Genomic DNA, 20089 nt, shown 5'->3' with positions numbered 1-20089 from the left:
GGGGTTTGCTGTTGAGGCTGAAAATGACCCGGCTGTTTGTTTGGCTTTAGGATCTGGGATACCAAGGGGACATTGGCTACCAGACATTCCTGTACAGCAATGAGCCGGAGATTCGCCGCCTCCTCATGTTCCTGGTGGAGAAGCTGCCTCGAGACAGCGTCGATTCAGTAAATCAGTCAGCAGGTTTGATCTGGAATGGATTCCTCTGCTTGTGTTTGATGGAGGTGGTCAGAATGATGAGGGGTCTGATCTGGGTAGATGGGGAGAGACTGGTGAAGGGATCGAGAACGAGAGGGGCACAGATTTAAGGCAAATGTCAATAGAAGCGCTGGAGAAGTGAAGAGAAACTTCCTCACACGGCGAATGGTTAAGGTGTAGATCACCGTTTAAACATTTCTGTCATGAGATGTTGGCGTCCCTGGCTGGGCCAGCATTTATTGCCCATCCCTAATTACCCTTGAACTGACTCGCTCGGCCATTGTAGAGGGGCAGTTATGAGTCATAGATAATCATAGAATTTCTACAGTTCCGAGGGAGGCCATTCGGCCCATTGAGTCTGCACCTACGTTTTGAAAGAGCACCCTATCTAGGCCCAATCCCCTGCCCTCGCCCTGCAATCCACCTAACGTTTGGGCACTAAGGGCAATTTACAAAGAAAAGTACAGCACAGGAACAGGCCCTTCGGCCCTCCAAGCCTGTGTCGACCATGATGCCCTAACTAAAAAAGAAACCTTCTGCCCTCACTCGGTCCGTGTCCCTCTACTTCCTCCCTATTCATGGACCCACCCAGATGCCTCTTAAATGTTGCTGATGTGCTGCTTCCACCACATTCTCTGGCAGCGCGTTCCAGACACCCACCCACTCTGTGTGGAAAAACCTACCCTGCACATCTCCCTTAAACTTTCCCCCTCTCACCCTGAACCTGTGCCCCTTGTAATTGACACTTCCACCCTTGGAAAAAGCCTCTGACTATCCACCCTGTCGATGCCCCTCATAATTTTGGAGACCTCTATCAGGTCTTCCATCAGCCTCCGTCTTTCCAGTGAAAACAGTCCTAGTTTATTTAACCTGTCCTCATAGCCAACACCCTCGAGACCAGGCCAGATGGTCTACACCCCAGGGGTCTAAAAGAGATAGCTGAGGAGATTGTGGGGGCATTGGTGATGATCTTTCAGGAATCACTGGAGGCAGGAAGGGTCCCAGAGGACTGGAAGGCGGCTAATGTAACACCCCTGTTTAAGAAGGGAGGGAGGCAGAAGACGGGAAATTATCGGCCGGTTAGCCTGACTTCGGCCATTGGTAAGATTTTAGAGTCCGTTATTAAAGATGCGATCGCGGAGTACTTGGCAGTGCAAAAATAGGACTGAGTCAGCACGGCTTCCTCAAGGGGAGGTCGTGTCTGACAAATCTGTTAGAGTTCTTTGAGGAAGTAACAAGGAAGTTAGACAAAGGAGAACCAGGGGACGCGATTTATTTAGATTTCCAGAAGGCCTTTGACAAGGTGCCGCATCGGAGAGTGTTAAATAAGTTAAGAGCCCATGGTGTTACGGGTAAGATCCTGGCATGGACAGAGGATTGGCTGACTGGCAGAAGGCAGAGAGTGGGGCTAAAGGGGTCTTTTTCAGGATGGCAGCCGGTGACTAGTGGTGTGCCTCAGGTGGGACCACAGCTTTTTACAATATACATTAATGGAGGAAGGAATTGACTGTTGCTAAGTTTGCAGATGATACAAAGATCTGTAGAGGGACAGGTAGTATTGAGGAAGCAAGGGGCCTACAGAAGGATTTGGCCAGGCTAGGAGAGTGGGTAATGAAGTGGCAGATGGAATACAATGTGGAAAAGTGAGAGGTTATGCACTTTAGAAGGAGGAATTTAGGCATAGACTATTTTCTAAATGGGGAAATGCTTAGGAAATCAGAAGCACAAAGGGACTCGGGAGTCCTTGTTCACGATTCTCTTAAGGTTAACGTACAGGTTCAGTCGGCAGTTAGGAAGGCAAATGCAATGTTCGCATTCACATCGAGAGGGCTGGAATACAAGACCAGGGATGTACTTCTGAGGCTGTATAAGACTCTGGTCAGACCCCATTTGGAGTATTGAGAGCAGTTTTGGGCCCCGTATCTAAGGAAGGATGTGCTGGCCTTGGAAAGGGTCCAGAGGAGGTTCACAAGAATGATCCCTGGAATGAAGAACTTGTCGTATGAGGAACGGTTGAGGACTCTGAGTCTGTACTCGTTGGAGTTTAGAAGGATAGGGGGGAGCTTATTGAAACTTACAGGATACTGCGAGGCCTGGATAGAGTGGACGTGGAGAGGATGTTTCCACTTGTAGGAAAAACTAGAACCAGAGGACACAATCTCAGACTAAAGGGACGATCCTTTAAAACCGAGATGAGGAGGAATTTTTTCAGCCAGAGGGTGGTGAATCTGTGGAACTCTTTGCCGCAGAAGGCTGTGGAGGCCAAATCACCGAGTGTCTTTAAGACAGAGATAGATAGGTTCTTGATTAATAAGGGGGTCAGGGGTTATGGGGAGAAGGCAGGAGAATGGGGATGAGAAAATATCAGCCATGATTGACTGGCGGAGCAGACTCGATGGGCCGAGTGGCCGAATTCTGTTCCTATATCTTATGGTCTTACCGATATGACAAGTGATACACACCTAAAACACGGACTTGCAAAGTGTGGCCAATTGCAGTATTGACTGGAGAGCTGTGTGCTTCCATTCAACGCATAAATAGTGGTTTTGTTTTTGCCATTTTGAAGTTGATAGTTCTATTAATATAGAAATGATTAAGCATTTTCTATAACTCCGTTTGGAATATTTGCTGTGTGTCAACTGCATTCTATAGGCACGTGAAGAGAACATGATTGGTGAAAACAGATGTAGGTCCCTTACTTATAGATGTAGATCCCGTACCGGCCTCCCCGAACAGGCGCCGCAATGTGGCGACTAGGGGATTTTCACAGTAACTTCATTGAAGCCTACTTGTGACAATAAGCGATTATTATTATTACCGTCAGAAACAGGAGAATGCATAATGAGGGAGAAAGAAATGGCTGATCGACTAAACACATACTTTGGTTCTGTCTTCACAAATAAGGACACAAATCAGATCCCAGAAATGCTGGGGAACGCAGCATTTAGTGAGGGAGGAACTGAAGGTGATCAATATCAGTAGAGAAATGGTGGTGGGGAAATTGATGGGATTGAAGGCGAATCAATCCCCAGGGCTGGAGAATCTACATCCCAGAGAGCTGAAGGAGGTGGCTCTAGAAATAGTGGATGCATTGGTGGTCATCTTCCAGGATTGTATAGACTCTGGAACAGTCCCTACAGATTGGAGGGTGGCGAATGTAACTCCACTATTTAAAACGGAGGTCGAGAGAAAGCAGCGAATTAGAGACCAGTCAGGCTGACGTCAGTAGTGGGGAAAATTCCCGAATCCATTATCAAATATTTTATAGCGGAGCACTTGGAAAACAGTGTCAGGATCGGACGGAGTCAGCCTGGATTTATGAAGGGAAATCATGCTTGACAAATCTCCTGCAATTCTTCGAGGATGTAACCAGTCGAGTTGATGAGGGGGAGCCAGTCGATGTGGTGTATTTGGACTTTCAGAAGGCTTTTGACAAAGTCCCACATAAGAGATTAGTGTTTAAAATTAAAGTGCATGGGACTGTGTTGAGATGGATTGAAAACTGTTGGCAGACAGGAAACAAAGAGTAGGGATTAATGGATCTTTTCAAATTGGCAGCAGTGACTAGTGGGGTACGGCAGGGATCGGTGCTGGGACCCCAGCTATTCACAATACATATTAATGATTTAGATGAGGGAACAAAATGTCATATCTCCAGATTTGCAGCTGACACCAAGTTGGGTGGGAGGGTGAGCTGTGAGGACGATGCAGAGATCCTGCAGTGTGATTTGGACAAGTTGAGTGAGTGGGAAAATGAATGGCAGATGCGGTATAATTTTAATAAATGCGAGGTTATCCACTTTGGTAGCAAAAACAAGGCGGCAGACTGTTATCTGAATGGCTGTAAATTGGGAGAGGGGAGAGTGCAGCGGGAACTGGTGTCCTTGTGCACCATTCGCTGAAGGTAAACATGCAGGTGCAGCAGGCGGTAAAGAAGGCTAATGGTATGTTGGCCTTCATCGCGAGAGGTTTCGAGGAAAGGAGCAGGGATGTGTTGCTGCAATTGTACAGGGCCTTGGTGAGGCCACACTGGGAGTATTGTGGGCAGTTTTTGTCGTCTACTTGTTCTTTAGAGGGATACGGCACTGGGAAGTGCTTTGACCAAGGGCGGTATCATGACCGGTACAGGCTTGGAGGGCCGAATGGCCTGTTCCTGTGCTGTATTGTTATTTGTACTTTCTCTGAGGAAGGATGTTGTTGCTCTGGAGGGAGTGCCGCCCAGGTTCACCAGGCTGATTCTCTGATGGTGCAGCTGATGCACGAGGAGAGATTGACTCGGTTGGGATTGTTCTTGCTGGAGTTCAGAAGAATGAGGGGGGATCTCATCGAAATCTATAAAATTCTAACTGGACTGGACAGGGTCGATGCAGGAAGGATGTTCCCGATGGTGGGGGGGACTGGACAGGGTCGATGCAGGAAGGATGTTCCCGATGGTGGGGGGGGACTGGACAGGGTGGATGCAGGAAGGATGTTCCCGATGGTGGGGGGGGACTGGACAGGGTCGATGCAGGAAGGATGTTCCCGATGGTGGGGGGGGACTGGACAGGGTTGATGCAGGAAGGATGTTCCCGATGGTGGGGGGGGGGGGGACTGGACAGGGTCGATGCAGGAAGGATGTTCCCGATGGTGAGGGGGGAACTGGACAGGGTCGATGCAGGAAGGATGTTCCCGATGGTGGGGGGGGGGGGGACTGGACAGGGTAGATGCAGGAAGGATGTTCCCGATGGTGGGGGGGGACTGGACAGGGTGGATGCAGGAAGGATGTTCCCGATGGTGGGGGGGGGACTGGACAGGGTGGATGCAGGAAGGATGTTCCCGATGGTGGGTGGGGGGACTGGACAGGGTCGATGCAGGAAGGATGTTCCCGATGGTGCGGGGGACTGGACAGGGTGGATGCAGGAAGGATGTTCCCGATGGTGCGGGGGACTGGACAGGGTCGATGCAGGAAGGATGTTCCCGATGGTGAGGGGGAACTGGACAGGGTCGATGCAGGAAGGATGTTCCCGATGGTGGGGGGGGACTGGACAGGGTGGATGCAGGAAGGATGTTCCCGATGGTGGGGGGGGGGGGACTGGACAGGGTCGATGCAGGAAGGATGTTCCCGATGGTGGGGGGGACTGGACAGGGTCGATGCAGGAAGGATGTTCCCGATGGTGGGGGGACTGGACAGGGTCGATGCAGGAAGGATGTTCCCGATGGTGGGGGGGACTGGACAGGGTCGATGCAGGAAGGATGTTCCCGATGGTGGGGGGGGACTGGACAGGGTGGATGCAGGAAGGATGTTCCTGATGGTGGGGGGGGACTGGACAGGGTCGATGCAGGAAGGATGTTCCCGATGGTGGGGGGGGGGGGGACTGGACAGGGTCGATGCAGGAAGGATGTTCCCGATGGTGGGGGGGACTGGACAGGGTCGATGCAGGAAGGATGTTCCGATGGTGGGGGGACTGGACAGGGTCGATGCAGGAAGGATGTTCCCGATGGTGGGGGGGACTGGACAGGGTCGATGCAGGAAGGATGTTCCCGATGGTGGGGGGGGACTGGACAGGGTGGATGCAGGAAGGATGTTCCTGATGGTGGGGGGGGACTGGACAGGGTCGATGCAGGAAGGATGTTCCCGATGGTGGGGGGGGGGGGACTGGACAGGGTCGATGCAGGAAGGATGTTCCCGATGGTGGGGGGGACTGGACAGGGTCGATGCAGGAAGGATGTTCCCGATGGTGGGGGGACTGGACAGGGTCGATGCAGGAAGGATGTTCCCGATGGTGGGGGGGACTGGACAGGGTCGATGCAGGAAGGATGTTCCCGATGGTGGGGGGGGACTGGACAGGGTCGATGCAGGAAGGATGTTCCCAATGGTGGGGGGGACTGGACAGGGTCGATGCAGGAAGGATGTTCCCGATGGTGGGGGGGGGACTGGACAGGGTCGATGCAGGAAGGATGTTCCCGATGGTGGGGGGGAGACTGGACAGGGTGGATGCAGGAAGGATGTTCCTGATGGTGGGGGGGGACTGGACAGGGTCGATGCAGGAAGGATGTTCCCGATGGTGGGGGGGGGACTGGACAGGGTCGATGCAGGAAGGATGTTCCCGATGGTGGGGGGGAGACTGGACAGGGTGGATGCAGGAAGGATGTTCCTGATGGTGGGGGGGACTGGACAGGGTGGATGCAGGAAGGATGTTCCCGATGGTGGGAGTGTCCAGAACCAAGGGTCACAGTCTGAGGATACGGGGGAGACCATTGAGGACAGAGAGGAGGAGACGTTTCTTCACCCAGAGAGCGGTCGGCCGGTGGAATTCATTACCACAGGAGGTAGTTGAGGTTAAAACATTGTCTGTATTCAAGAAGCAGTTAGATGTAGCACTGAGGGCGAAGGGGATCAGAGGACATTGGGGGGTGGGAAAGCGGGATTAGGATATTGAGTTGGATGATCAGCCATGATTGTAATGAGTGGCAGAGCAGCTCGAAGGGCCGAGGGCTCCTGATTCTGTGTTTAAACCTATTCATGGGACAAGCTCGATCTCAATCGTGTGGCTCACGGGGATGAAGGAGGGTCACTCCTGTGGCCCACTCACCAGCCTGGGTTACCCATTCCTGTTGTAGAATTCTCCGTCATGAAACAACGCCCTCTCCACATCCCCCTGTCTCTACCCCTCAGAATCTGAAAGGTTTCCATCAGACTGTCCTTTACCCGTCTGCAGTGGATTCAAACCCAACTTTTCCTCCAAGACAACCTGACCACTCCTGCTTTTAGTTTAGTAAACCTTCTCTGAACGGCTTCCAACACATTTACATCTTTATTAAATAAGGAGACTGATACTGTGCACTGTCGATTGGATAGACTGGGGTTGTTTTCCTTGGAGCGGAGGAGACTGAGGAGGGACATGATTAAAGTTGTATAAAGCTATGAGGGGCATAGATCGAGTAGACCGGATGAAACATTTCCCCTTGGTTGGAGGGATCAGTGACCAGGGGGATAGATTTAAGGTGAGGGGCAGGAGGTTTAGAGGGAATGTGAGGAAAAACCTTTTCACCCAGAGGATGGTGGGTGTCTGGAACTCGCTGCCTGAAAGGGTGGAGGAGGCAGAGACCCTCATAAACATTTCAGAAGTATTTAGATGTGCACTTGGATCCCAGGGCAGACAAGGCTATCGGCCAAGTGCTGGGAATAGATTTGAATAAGAACAAGAATAAAGAACAACATAGCACAGGAACAGGCCCTTCGGCCCTCCAAGCCTGTACCGATCACGTGTCCTATCCAGACCAACCGCCTGTATCCTTCCATACCCCGTCTGTTCATGTGCCTGTCCAGATAAGTCTTAAAGGTCGCTAACGTATCTGCCTCAACCACCTCACTGGGCCGTGCATTCCAGGCCACCACCACCCTCTGTAAAAACCGTCCCCCGCACATCTCCACTGAACCTATTCCTCCCTCACCTTGAACCTGTGCCCCCTTGTAATTGTCATTTCCGCCCTGGGCAAAAAGGCTCCAGCTGTTCACCCTATCTACACCCTTAATAATTTTATAAACTTCTGTCAGGTCGCCCCTCAGCCTCCGTCTCTCTAGGGAGAACAATCCCAGTTTATTCAATCTCTCCTCATAGCTAATACCCTCCATACCAGGCAACATCCTGGTAAACCTTTTCTGCACTCTCTCCAAAACCTCCACATACTTCTGGTAGTGCAGTGACCAGAATTGGACACAGTATTCCAAATGTGGCCTGACCAACGTTCTATATAACTGTAACTCAATTTGCAAGCTTTTATACCGTCCGATGAAGGCAAGCAAATCATCTGCTTTCGGGGCAGCATGGTGACACAGTGGTTAGCACTGCTGCCTCGCAGCTCTAGGGTCCCAGGTTCAATAATTAGGTGATTGTTTTTGACGGATGCGGACGCGATGGACCAAAGTGCCGTTTCTGTGCTGTCGTCCTCCATGTCTCTGACGATAATGCAGATGTGTTTTATTCGTGCTCTGTGCATCTGTACACGTAGCCCCCCCATATTCTGTATTCAATTCCCCTCACAATAAACGATAATCTTATATTCGCCTCTCTAATTACTGGCTGTGTCGTCTTCTCGCTTTTTGTGATTCCACTCCTTCAGTCGAGGACTGAGGATGTGATTCCAAAAACGAATGGAAAAGGTTTTGTTACAGTCCGGCTAACGGGGATCAATGGGCTCCTCTTTTTGTCCCACTCCCGAGTTGGATTTAACGGTGTTTGAATTTAACAGGGAGGTGATACTGTCAATTTCAAGTACGGTTAACCGTGTGTAACCCCGTGCAAGAAATAAACCCATAGCTAAAGAGTTAGATATCTGCTAAACCTCACTCTGGTAAAGATGCAAACATGGGTTCAGGTCCCACCACTGTCTGCAATTCAATTAAATCTGGAATTGTAAAGATGGTCTTAGTGATGCTGAGCATGAAACTATCATCGATTGTCAGAAAAACCCACCTGGTCACTCATGTTCTTTATAGAAATCTGCTGTCCTTACCCAGCCTGGCCTATATCTGACTCCAGAGCCACAGTAATGTGGTTGATTCCTAGCCATCCACTGAAATGGCCCAGCAAGCCACTCAGTTCAAGGGCAAATTAGGATTGGGCAACAAATGCTGTCCTTGCCCAGCAATGCCCATATCCTAATGAACAATAAAGGAAAGACAGAAAATACTCAACGGATTGTCCAGAGTCTTGTTTTGCAGCTGAAGGACCCCTTTTTGCAGTGGAGCAGTTCCCTATAATTGTTCCTGGTCGTTTTCATTTAGAAAATCTTGGTTTGCAGCAATGAGGTCTTCAGGTGGGTTTTTCAAATCGCAGACAGCTTTGATGAGAAGTCTCCGGGAAGGAGATGGAATAAGGCCATTACCCCATTGGCAGCTTCTATTGAAAAGTCAGTGTCTTGCCTCGAGCTGGGTCATGTGGCCTCTTTCTCCAAGCTCTGTAGACTATGGGGTCACCATCGGGCAGCTTGGGTCCTTCACAGGTGCAGGGTAACTATTGTAAACTAGTGTCCTTTCCATATGAGCTTTGGAAAACGTTCAGTACGTCTGTATTTTCCAGCCAATAATTAATGTTTTGCACAACGGGCCTTTGTAACAATGGACAGGAGTTTCCAGTCGCCAGAGTCCCCGATGGAATGTGCTGGGGGCACTTTGAGTGGGAGAAGGGGCTTGAGGGCAGAAACATGAGGAGATTTGGAGATGTGAGCAGGGACAGGATCTGCTCTGTTTGGGTGATGGGAGCAGACCGGCAGGGCAGTGACTGAGAGCACGGACAGGTTGCTGCTTCGGTATCTAACATGCGTGTGCTCCTGTGACAGGGAAATCGGTGGTGTTACATCGCTCCATTGCATCGCAAATCAAACAGCAGCTGTCTGTCCCGTGGATTCCGCCTTCTCTCCGGACTCCTTCTCTGCTTTGGACTCAGGTCAGTCTTTTTGCTTTGTCGCTGCACTGTTCTGTCTGCAGGTCTTTGTGGCGTCTGAGCGTGCCTTCTCCAGGAGAGCTTCATAGCTCTGCTCCCACATGTGCCGGAGTTCAATACATTTCACAGGAGACCATTGGAACCATGTTTGTGCCGGAGTTACAACATCCCGCCTTCGCTTCACCCCCCCGCCCTCTCCTCGAGCTGCCCCGTCTCCAACCCTCCCCCTGTCCCCATCTCTTCTCTTCCCCCCCCCCCTCTCATCGAGCTGCCCCGTCTTCAATCCTCCCCCTGTCCCCATCTCTTCCCCCCCCCCCCCCCCCCCCCCCGCCCTCTCCTCGAGCTGCCCCGTCTCCAATCCTCCCCCTGTCCCCATCTCTTCCCCCCCCCCCCCGCCCTCTCCTCGAGCTGCCCCGTCTCCAACCCTCCCCTGTCCCCATCTCTTTCCCCCCCCCCTCTCCTCGAGCTGCCCCGTCTCCAATCCTCCCCCTGTCCCCATCTCTTTCCCCCCCCCCCCCCCCGCCCTCTCCTCGAGCTGCCCCGTCTCCAATCCTCCCCCTGTCCCCATCTCTTCACCCCCCCTCTCCTCGAGCTGCCCCGTCTCCAACCCTCCCCTGTCCCCATGCCTCCCCCCCCCCCCGCCCTCTCCTCGAGCTGCTCCCCCCCCCCCCCGCCCTCTCCTCGAGCTGCCCCGTCTCCAATCCTCCCCCTGTCCCCATCTCCACCGCCGCCGCCCTCGTCTGCGCTCCCCCCCCCACCCCCAACCACCCTCAAGCTCTGCCGCCCCCCCCGTCTCCACTGCCGTCCCCACCCAGGATGTTCAGACAGCATAGTTAGTCCAGCTCTGACCCTTTAATGTGTCACTTCTGTCCAGTCCAAACAGCACTTGTTGCTGCCTCCTCTCCGGGGTGAACCCCCACATTCCCGCTGCCTCCTCTCCGGGGTGAACCCCCACATTCCCACTGCCTCCTCTCCGGGGTGAACCCCCCACATTCCCACTGCCTCCTCTCTGGGGTGAACCCCCACATTCCCACTGCCTCCTCTCCGGGGTGAACCCCCACATTCCCGCTGCCTCCTCTCCGGGGTGAACCCCCACATTCCCACTGCCTCCTCTCCGGGGTGAACCCCCACATTCCCACTGCCTCCTCTCCGGGGTGAACCCCCACATTCCCGCTGCCTCCTCTCCGGGGTGAACCCCCACATTCCCGCTGCCTCCTCTCCGGGGTGAACCCCCACATTCCCGCTGCCTCCTCTCCGGGGTGAACCCCCTCATTCCCGCTGCCTCCTCCCCGGGGTGAACCCCCTCATTCCCGCTGCCTCCTCTCCGGGGTGAACCCCCACATTCCCACTGCCTCCTCTCCGGGGTGAACCCCCACATTCCCACTGCCTCCTCTCCGGGGTGAACCCCCACATTCCCGCTGCCTCCTCTCCACGGTGAACCCCCACATTCCCGCTGCCTCCTCTCCGGGGTGAACCCCCACATTCCCACTGCCTCCTCACCGGGGTGAATCCCCACATTCCCGCTGCCTCCTCTCCACGGTGAACCCCCACATTCCCGCTGCCTCCTCCCCGGGGTGAACCCCCACATTCCCACTGCCTCCTCTCCGGGGTGAACCCCCACATTCCCGCTGCCGCCTCTCCGGGGTGAACCCCCACATTCCCACTGCCTCCTCTCCACGGTGAACCCCCACATTCCCGCTGCCTCCTCTCCGGGGTGAACCCCCACATTCCCGCTGCCTCCTCTCCGGGGTGAACCCCCACATTCCCTCTGCCTCCTCTCCGGGGTGAACCCCCACATTCCCACTGCCTCCTCTCCGGGGAGTACCCCCACATTCCCACTGCCTCCTCTCCGGGGTGAACCCCCACATTCCCACTGCCTCCTCTCCGGGGTGAACCCCCACATTCCCGCTGCCGCCTCTCCGGGGTGAACCCCCACATTCCCACTGCTCCTCTCCGGGGTGAACCCCCACATTCCCACTGCTCCTCTTCGGGGTGAACCCCCACATTCCCGCTGCCTCCTCTCCGGGGTGAACCCCCTCATTCCCGCTGCTCCTCTCCGGGGTGAACCCCCACATTCCCACTGCCTCCTCTCCGGGGTGAACCCCCACATTCCCACTGCCTCCTCTCCGGGGTGAACCCCCCACATTCCCGCTGCTCCTCTCCACAGTGAACCCCCACATTCCCGCTGCCTCCTCTCCGGGGTGAACCCCCGCATTCCCGCTGCCGCCTCTCCGGAATGAACCCCCACATTCCCACTGCCTCTTCTCCGGGGTGAACCCCCACATTCCCACTGCCTCTTCTCCGGGGTGAACCCCCACATTCCCACTGCCTCCTCTCTGGGGTGAACCCCCACATTCCCACTTCCTCCTCTCCGGGGTGAACCCCCACATTCCCGCTGCTCCTCTCCACAGTGAACCCCCACATTCCAGCTGCCTCCTCTCCGGGGTGAACCCCCACATTCCCGCTGCCTCCTCTCCGGGGTGAACCCCCACATTCCCACTGCCTCCGCTCCGGGGTGAACCCCCACATTCCCACTGCCTCCTCTCCGGGGTGACCCCCACATTCCCACTGCCTCCTCTCCGGGGTGAACCCCCCACATTCCCGCTGCTCCTCTCCACAGTGAACCCCCATATTCCCACTGCCTCCTCCACGGTGAACCCCCGCATTCCCGATGCCTCCTCTCCACGGTGAACCCCCATATTCCCACTGCCTCCTCTCCGGGGTGAACCCCCACATTCCCACTGTCTCCTCTCCGGGGTGAGCCCCCACATTCCCACTGCCTCTTCTCCGGGGTGAACCCCCACATTCCCACTGCCTCCTCTCCGGGGTGAACCCCCACATTCCCGCTGCCTCCTCTCCGGGGTGAACCCCCACTGGGAGCTCTTCCGGGGCAGGTGTGACCTGTATAAGATGGACGGGTTGCATCTAAACCGGAGAGGCATAAATATCCTGGCCGCGAGATTTGCTAGTGTCACACGGGAGGGTTTAAACTAGTATGGCAGGGGGGTGGGCACGGGAGCAATAGGTCAGAAGGTGAGAGCGTTGAGGGAGAACTAGGGAATATGGACAGTGTGGCTCTGAGGCAGAGCAGACGGGGAGAAGTTGCTGAACACAGCGGGTCTGGTGGCCTGAAGTGCATATGTTTTAATGCAAGGAGCATTACGGGTAAGGCAGATGAACTTAGAGCTTGGATTACTACTTGGAACTATGATGTTGTTGCCGTTACAGAGACCTGGTTGAGGGAAGGGCAGGATTGGCAGCTAAACGTTCCAGGTTTTAGATGTTTCAGGCGGGATAGAGGGGGATGTAAAAGGGGAGGCGGAGTTGCGCTACTTGTTCAGGAGAGTATCACAGCTATACAGCGAGAGGACACCTCAGAGGGCAGTGAGGCTATATGGGTAGAGATCAGGAATAAGAAGGGTGCAGTCACAATGTTGGGGGTATACTACAGGCCTCCCAACAGCCAGCGGGAGATAGAGGAGCAGATAGGTAGACAGATTTTGGAAAAGAGTAAAAACAACAGGGTTGTGGTGATGGGAGACTTCAACTTCCCCAATATTGACTGGGACTCACTTAGTGCCAGGGGCTTAGACGGGGCAGAGTTTGTAAGGAGCATCCAGGAGGGCTTCTTAAAACAATATGTAAACAGTCCAACTAGGGAAGAGGCGGTACTGGACCTGGTATTGGGGAATGAGCCCGGCCAGGTGGTAGATGTTTCAGTAGGGGAGCATTTCGGTAACAGTGACCACAATTCAGTAAGTTTTAAAGTACTGGTGGACAAGGATAAGAGTGGTCCGAGGATGAATGTGCTAAATTGGGGGAAGGCTAATTATAACAATATTAGGCGGGAACTGAAGAGCATAGATTGGGGGCGGATGTTTGAGGGCAAATCAACATCTGACATGTGGGAGGCTTTCAAGTGTCAGTTGATAGGAATACAGGACAGGCATGTTCCTGTGAGGAAGAAAGACAAATACGGCAATTTTCGGGAACCTTGGATGACGAATGATATTGTAGGCCTCGTCAAAAAGAAAAAGGAGGCATTTGTCAGGGCTAAAAGGCTGGGAACAGACGAAGCCTGTGTGGCATATAAGGAAAGTAGGAAGGAACTTAAGCAGGGAGTCAGGAGGGCTAGAAGGGGTCATGAAAAGTCATTGGCAAATAGGGTTAAGGAAAATCCCAAGGCTTTTTACACTTACATAAAAAGCAAGAGGGTAGCCAGGGAAAGGGTTGGCCCACTGAAGGATAGGCAAGGGAATCTATGTGTGGAGCCAGAGGAAATGGGCGAGGTACTAAATGAATACTTTGCATCAGTATTCACCAAAGAGAAGGAATTGGTAGATGTTGAGTCTGGAGAAGGGGGTGTAGATAGCCTGGGTCACATTGTGATCCAAAAAGACGAGGTGTTGGGTGTCTTAAAAAATATTAAGGTAGATAAGTCCCCAGGGCCGGATGGGATCTACCCCAGAATACTGAAGGAGGCTGGAGAGGAAATTGCTGAGGCCTTGACAGAAATCTTTGGATCCTCGCTGTCTTCAGGGGATGTCCCGGAGGACTGGAGAATAGCCAATGTTGTTCCTCTGTTTAAGAAGGGTGGCAGGGATAATCCCGGGAACTACAGGCCGGTGAGCCTTACTTCAGTGGTAGGGAAATTACTGGAGAGAATTCTTCGAGACAGGATCTACTCCCATTTGGAAGCAAATGGACGTATTAGTGAGAGGCAGCACGGTTTTGTGAAGGGGAGGTCGTGTCTCACTAACTTGATAGAGTTTTTCGAGGAGGTCACTAAGATGATTGATGCAGGTAGGGCAGTAGATGTTGTCTATATGGACTTCAGTAAGGCCTTTGACAAGGTCCCTCATGGTAGACTAGTACAAAAGGTGAAGTCACACGGGATCAGGGGTGAACTGGCAAGGTGGATACAGAACTGGCTAGGCCATAGAAGGCAGAGGGTAGCAATGGAGGGATGCTTTTCTAATTGGAGGGCTGTGACCAGTGGTGTTCCACAGGGATCAGTGCTGGGACCTTTGCTCTTTGTAGTATATATAAATGATTTGGAGGAAAATGTAACTGGTCTGATTAGTAAGTTTGCAGACGACACAAAGGTTGGTGGAATTGCGGATAGCGATGAGGACTGTCTGAGGATACAGCAGGATTTAGATTGTCTGGAGACTTGGGCGGAGAGATGGCAGATGGAGTTTAACCTGGACAAATGTGAGGTAATGCATTTTGGAAGGGCTAATGCAGGTAGGGAATATACAGTGAATGGTAGAACCCTCAAGAGTATTGAAAGTCAAAGAGATCTAGGAGTACAGGTCCACAGATCACTGAAAGGGGCTACACAGGTGGAGAAGGTAGTCAAGAAGGCATACGGCATGCTTGCCTTCATTGGCCGGGGCATTGAGTATAAGAATTGGCAAGTCATGTTGCAGCTGTATAGAACCTTAGTTAGGCCACACTTGGAGTATAGTGTTCAATTCTGGTCGCCACACTACCAGAAGGATGTGGAGGCTTTAGAGAGGGTGCAGAAGAGATTTACCAGAATGTTGCCTGGTATGGAGGGCATAAGCTATGAGGAGCGATTGAATAAACTCGGTTTGTTCTCACTGGAACGAAGGAGGTTGAGGGGCGACCTGATAGAGGTATACAAAATTATGAGGGGCATAGACAGAGTGGATAGTCAGAGGCTTTTCCCCAGGGTAGAGGGGTCAATTACTAGGGGGCATAGGTTTAAGGTGAGAGGGGCAAAGTTTAGAGTAGATGTACGAGGCAAGTTTTTTACGCAGAGGGTAGTGGGTGCCTGGAACTCACTACCGGAGGAGGTAGTGGAGGCAGGGACGATAGGGACATTTAAGGGGCATCTTGACAAATATATGAATAGGATGGGAATAGAAGGATACGGACCCAGGAAGTGTAGAAGATTGTAGTTTAGTCGGGCAGTATGGTCGGCACGGGCTTGGAGGGCCGAAGGGCCTGTTCCTGTGCTGTACATTTCTTTGTTCTTTGTTCTTTGTATTCCCGCTGCCTCCTCTCCGGGGTGAACCCCCACATTCCCGCTGCCTCCTCTCCGGGGTGAACCCCCACATTCCCGCTGCCTCCTCTCCGGGGTGAACCCCCACATTCCTGCTGCCTCCTCTCCGGGGTGAACCCTCACATTCCCACTGTCTCTTCTCCGGGGTGAACACCCCACATTCCCGCTGCTCCTCTCCACAGTGAACCCCCACATTCCCACTGCCTCCTCTCTGGGGTGAACCCCCCACATTCCCGCTGCCTCCTCCACGGTGAACCCCCACATTCCCGCTGCCTCCTCTCCGGGGTGAACCCCCACATTCCCGCTGCCTCTTCTCCGGGGTGAACCCCCACATTCCTGCTGCCTCCTCTCCGGGGTGAACCCCCACATTCCCGCTGCCTCCTCTCCACGGTGAACCCCCACATGTCCTCTGCCTCCTCTCTGTCTCCCCTGTACTGAATGTGTAACTCGCTAATTCGAGACTGGTCGCTCTGAACTCGTGGAAACCGTCATCAGAAGTTACAGAAGCCACATTGCGAAGTAGAGGGCGTTATAACTTCCTTTTCACTTGTTACAGAGCTCCCGTCTGATGCAGCGGTTCGAAGCTCAGCCCCTCAGTTTAGCTGAAAACGATTACGTTGGGAAGAAAATTCCAAAAGGTGGAGTATGTTCATCGACAGCCCTGGTGACATCCCTCCCGCAACAGTGAAATGCATTGGTGCGGCTTAGATAGACTTTAGACAGAGTATTCATCATCTTTCGAGAAGCCTGTACTGCGATATTTAAACAGACTAGGCTGTAGTGCGGTATTTAAACAGACTCTGTAGACTGTCGGGAATGTGGTGCGGTATTTACACAGACTCTGATGTGGGCAGCACGGTGGCGCAGTGGTTAGCACTGCTGCCTCACGGCACTGAGGTCCCAGGTTCGATCCTGGCTCTGGGTCACTGTCCGAGTGAAGTTTCACGTTCTCCCTGTGTTTGCGTTGGTTTCGCCCCCACAACCCAAAGATGTGCAGAGTAGATGGATTGGCCACGCTAAATTGCCCCTTAATTGGAAAGAATCAATTGGTTACTTTAAATTTAAAAACAAAATAAATAAACTCTGTAGACTGCCAGGCTGCAGTGCGGTATTCAAACAGACTGTAGACTGTCGGGCTGCAGTGCGGTATTCAAACAGACTCTGTAGACTGTCGGGCTGCAGTGCGGTATTCAAACAGACTCTGTAGACTGTCGGGCTGCAGTGCGGTATTCAAACAGACTCTGTAGACTGTCGGGCTGCAGTGCAGTATTTAAACCGACTCTGTCGACTGTCGGGCTGCAGTGCGGTATTTAAACCGACTCTGTCGACTGCCAGGCTGCAGTGCGGTATTCAAACAGACTCTGTAGACTGTCGGGCTGCAGTGCGGTATTTAAACCGACTCTGTCGACTGCCAGGCTGCAGTGCGGTATTCAAACAGACTCTGTAGACTGTCGGGCTGCAGTGCGGTATTCAAACAGACTCTGTAGACTGTCGGGCTGCAGTGCGGTATTTAAACCGACTCTGTCGACTGCCAGGCTGCAGTGCGGTATTCAAACAGACTCTGTAGACTGTCGGGCTGCAGTGCGGTATTCAAACAGACTCTGTAGACTGTCGGGCTGCAGTGCGGTATTCAAACAGACTCTGTCGACTGTCGGGCTGCAGTGCGGTATTCAAACAGACTCTGTAGACTGTCGGGCTGCAGTGCGGTATTTAAACCGACTCTGTCGACTGCCAGGCTGCAGTGCGGTATTTAAACAGACTCTGTAGACTGTCAGGCTGCAGTACAGTACTTGCTGAAGTCTGGGTCTGAGGCGTTCAAGTCAGGCGATCCTGACCTCTACAAGAAAGCCAGATATGATCTAACGAAATCCTTCAAAGATGCCAAAAGACAGTCCCGGACCGAGCTCGAGTCCCAGGCCAGCCGCACGGACCCCCGCCGTCTATGGCAAGGTCTGCAAGACATAACGGGCTACAAGATGAAGGCATGTAAAATCGTCAGCTCCAACGCACCCCTCCCTGATGAGCTCAACGCATTCTATGCCCGCTTTGAGCAAGAGGTCAGCGCGAGCGAGCCCTCCACCCCAGAAGCCTCGGATGAACTTGTATCTGGGATCACCACTGCAGACTCAGAGCAGCCTTCTCGAAGGTCAACCCACGGAAAGCCACTGGCCCGGATGGGGTACCCGGACGGGCACTCAGGTCTTGTGCGGATCAGCTGGTGGGGATATTCGCAGACATCTTCAACCTCTCTTTACAACAATCTGAGGTCCCTATCTGCTTCAAGAAGACGACCATCATCCCTGTACCAAAAAACGCCAAGCAGCGTGCCTTAATGACTATCGTCCAGTGGCTCTGACATCCATCATCATGAAGTGCTTTGAAAGGTTAGTCATGGCACGAATCAACTCCAGCCTCCCGGATTGCCTTGATCCACTACAGTTCGCCTACCGCTGCAACAGGTCCACAGCAGACGCCATCTCCCTGGCCCTGCACTCTACCCTGGAACACCTAGATAACAAAGACACCTACGTCAGACTCCTATTTATCGACTACAGCTCCGCCTTCAACACCACCATTCCTACAAAACTCATCTCCAAACTCCGTGGCCTTGGCCTCGGCTACTCCCTCTGCGACTGGATCCTGAACTTTCTAACCCACAGGCCACAATCAGTAAGGATAGGCAACAACACCTCCACGATTATCCTCAACACCGGTGCCCCACAAGGCTGTGTCCTCAGCCCCCTACTATACTCCTTATACACCTATGACTGTGTGGCCAAATTCCCCTCCAACTCGATCTTCAAATTTGCTGATGACACCACAGTAGTGGGTGGGATTTCAAACAATGACGAGACAGAGTACAGGAATGAGATAGAGAATCTGGTGAACTGGTGCGACGACAATAATCTCTCCCTCAATGTCAACAAAACCAAGGAGATTGTCATCGACGTCAGGAAGCGTAGTGGGGAACATGCCCCTGTCCACATCAATGGGAAGGAAGTAGAAAGGGTCGAGAGCTTCAAGTTTTTAGGTGTACAGATCACCAACAACCTGTCCTGGTCCCTCCATGCCGACACTATAGTTAAGAAAGCCCACCAACGACTCTACTTTCTCAGAAGACTGAGGAAATTTGGCATGTCGGCTACAACCCTCACCGACTTTTACAGATGCACCATGGAAAGCATTCTTTCTGGGTGTATCACAGCTTGGAATGGAGCCTGCTCTGCCCAAGACCGCAGGAAACTACAAAAGACCGTGAATGTAGCCCAGTCCATCACGCAAACCAGCCTCCCATCCATTGACTCTACAATTCCCGCTGCCTCGGAAAGGCCGCCAGCGTAATTAAGGACCCCACGCACCCCGGACATTCTCTCTTCCACCTTCTTCCCGATACCAAAGTTTGCGGTCACGTACCAACCGACTCAAGAACAGCTTCTTCCCGACGGCCATCAGACTTTTGAATGGACCGACCTCGTATTAAGTTGATCTTTTCTCTACACCTTGCTATAACTGTAACATTTATTTTGCAGTCTCTCCTTCCTTCCCTGTGTACGGTATGCATTGTTTGTACAGCAGGCAGGAAACAACACTTTTCACTGGATACTAATACATGTGACAATAATAAATCACATCAACTGTGTTCAATAAACAGCTGCCAAATAGATATTTTTGTGAATTGCATCCTAACTCCACCTCGGTAAAGACCAATGTGGCTCTCGGTGCCATGGTAACACCTTGGCCTCCTGTGCGCCTCGGTGCCATGGTAACCCCGTGGCCTCCTGTGTGTGTCGGTGCCATGGTAACCCCTTGGCCTCCTGTGTGTCTCGGTACCATGGTAACCCCATGGCCTCCTGTGCCTCTCGGTGCCATGGTAACCCCGTGGCCTCCTGTGCGCCTCGGTGCCATGGTAACCCCTTGGCCTCCTGTGCCTCTCGGTGCCATGGCAACACCGTGGCCTTGTGTGTCTCGGTGCCATGGCAACACCGTGGCCTTGTGTGTCTCGGTGCCATGGCAACACCGTGGCCTCATGTGTCTCGGTGCCATGGCAACACCGTGGCCTCATGTGTCTCGGTGCCATGGCAACACCGTGGCCTCATGTGTCTCGGTGCCATGGCAACACCGTGGCCTCGTGTGTCTCGGTGCCATGGCAACACCGTGGCCTCGTGTGTCTCGGTGCCATGGTAACCCCGTGGCCTCCTGTGTGTCTCGGTGCCATGGCAACACCGTGGCCTCGTGTGTCTCGGTGCCATGGTAACCCCTTGGCCTCCTGTGCCTCTCGGTGCCATGGTAACCCCTTGGCCTCCTGTGTGTCTCGGTGCCATGGTAACCCCTTGGCCTCCTGTGTGTCTCGGTGCCATGGCAACCCCTTGGCCTCGTGTGCCTCTCGGTGCGATGTGTTAATTATTTCCACTCACCATCACATTCTGAGTTGCAT

The 20089-nt window shown here is 53.2% G+C and overlaps 1 protein-coding gene across 1 annotated transcript in view; it reads left to right on the top strand.

The window, feature by feature from the left end:
- Window positions 1-54: 54 nt before the first annotated feature.
- LOC140399408 (coiled-coil domain-containing protein 22-like) overlaps window positions 55-20089 on the top strand; it is a 40475-nt gene continuing 20440 nt past the window's right edge. Inside the window, exons 1-3 of the mRNA XM_072488988.1 lie at window positions 55-183; window positions 9520-9626; window positions 16211-16292. Of these exons, the coding sequence (XP_072345089.1) occupies window positions 126-183; window positions 9520-9626; window positions 16211-16292 (247 nt within the window). The 5' untranslated portion in view covers window positions 55-125. The remainder of the gene's footprint in view (window positions 184-9519; window positions 9627-16210; window positions 16293-20089) is intronic.

This window comes from Scyliorhinus torazame, chromosome 22 (assembly GCF_047496885.1).
Source record: "Scyliorhinus torazame isolate Kashiwa2021f chromosome 22, sScyTor2.1, whole genome shotgun sequence".
Classification (NCBI taxonomy): domain Eukaryota; kingdom Metazoa; phylum Chordata; class Chondrichthyes; order Carcharhiniformes; family Scyliorhinidae; genus Scyliorhinus; species Scyliorhinus torazame.
This window is presented reverse-complemented; position numbering and strand designations above follow the sequence as displayed.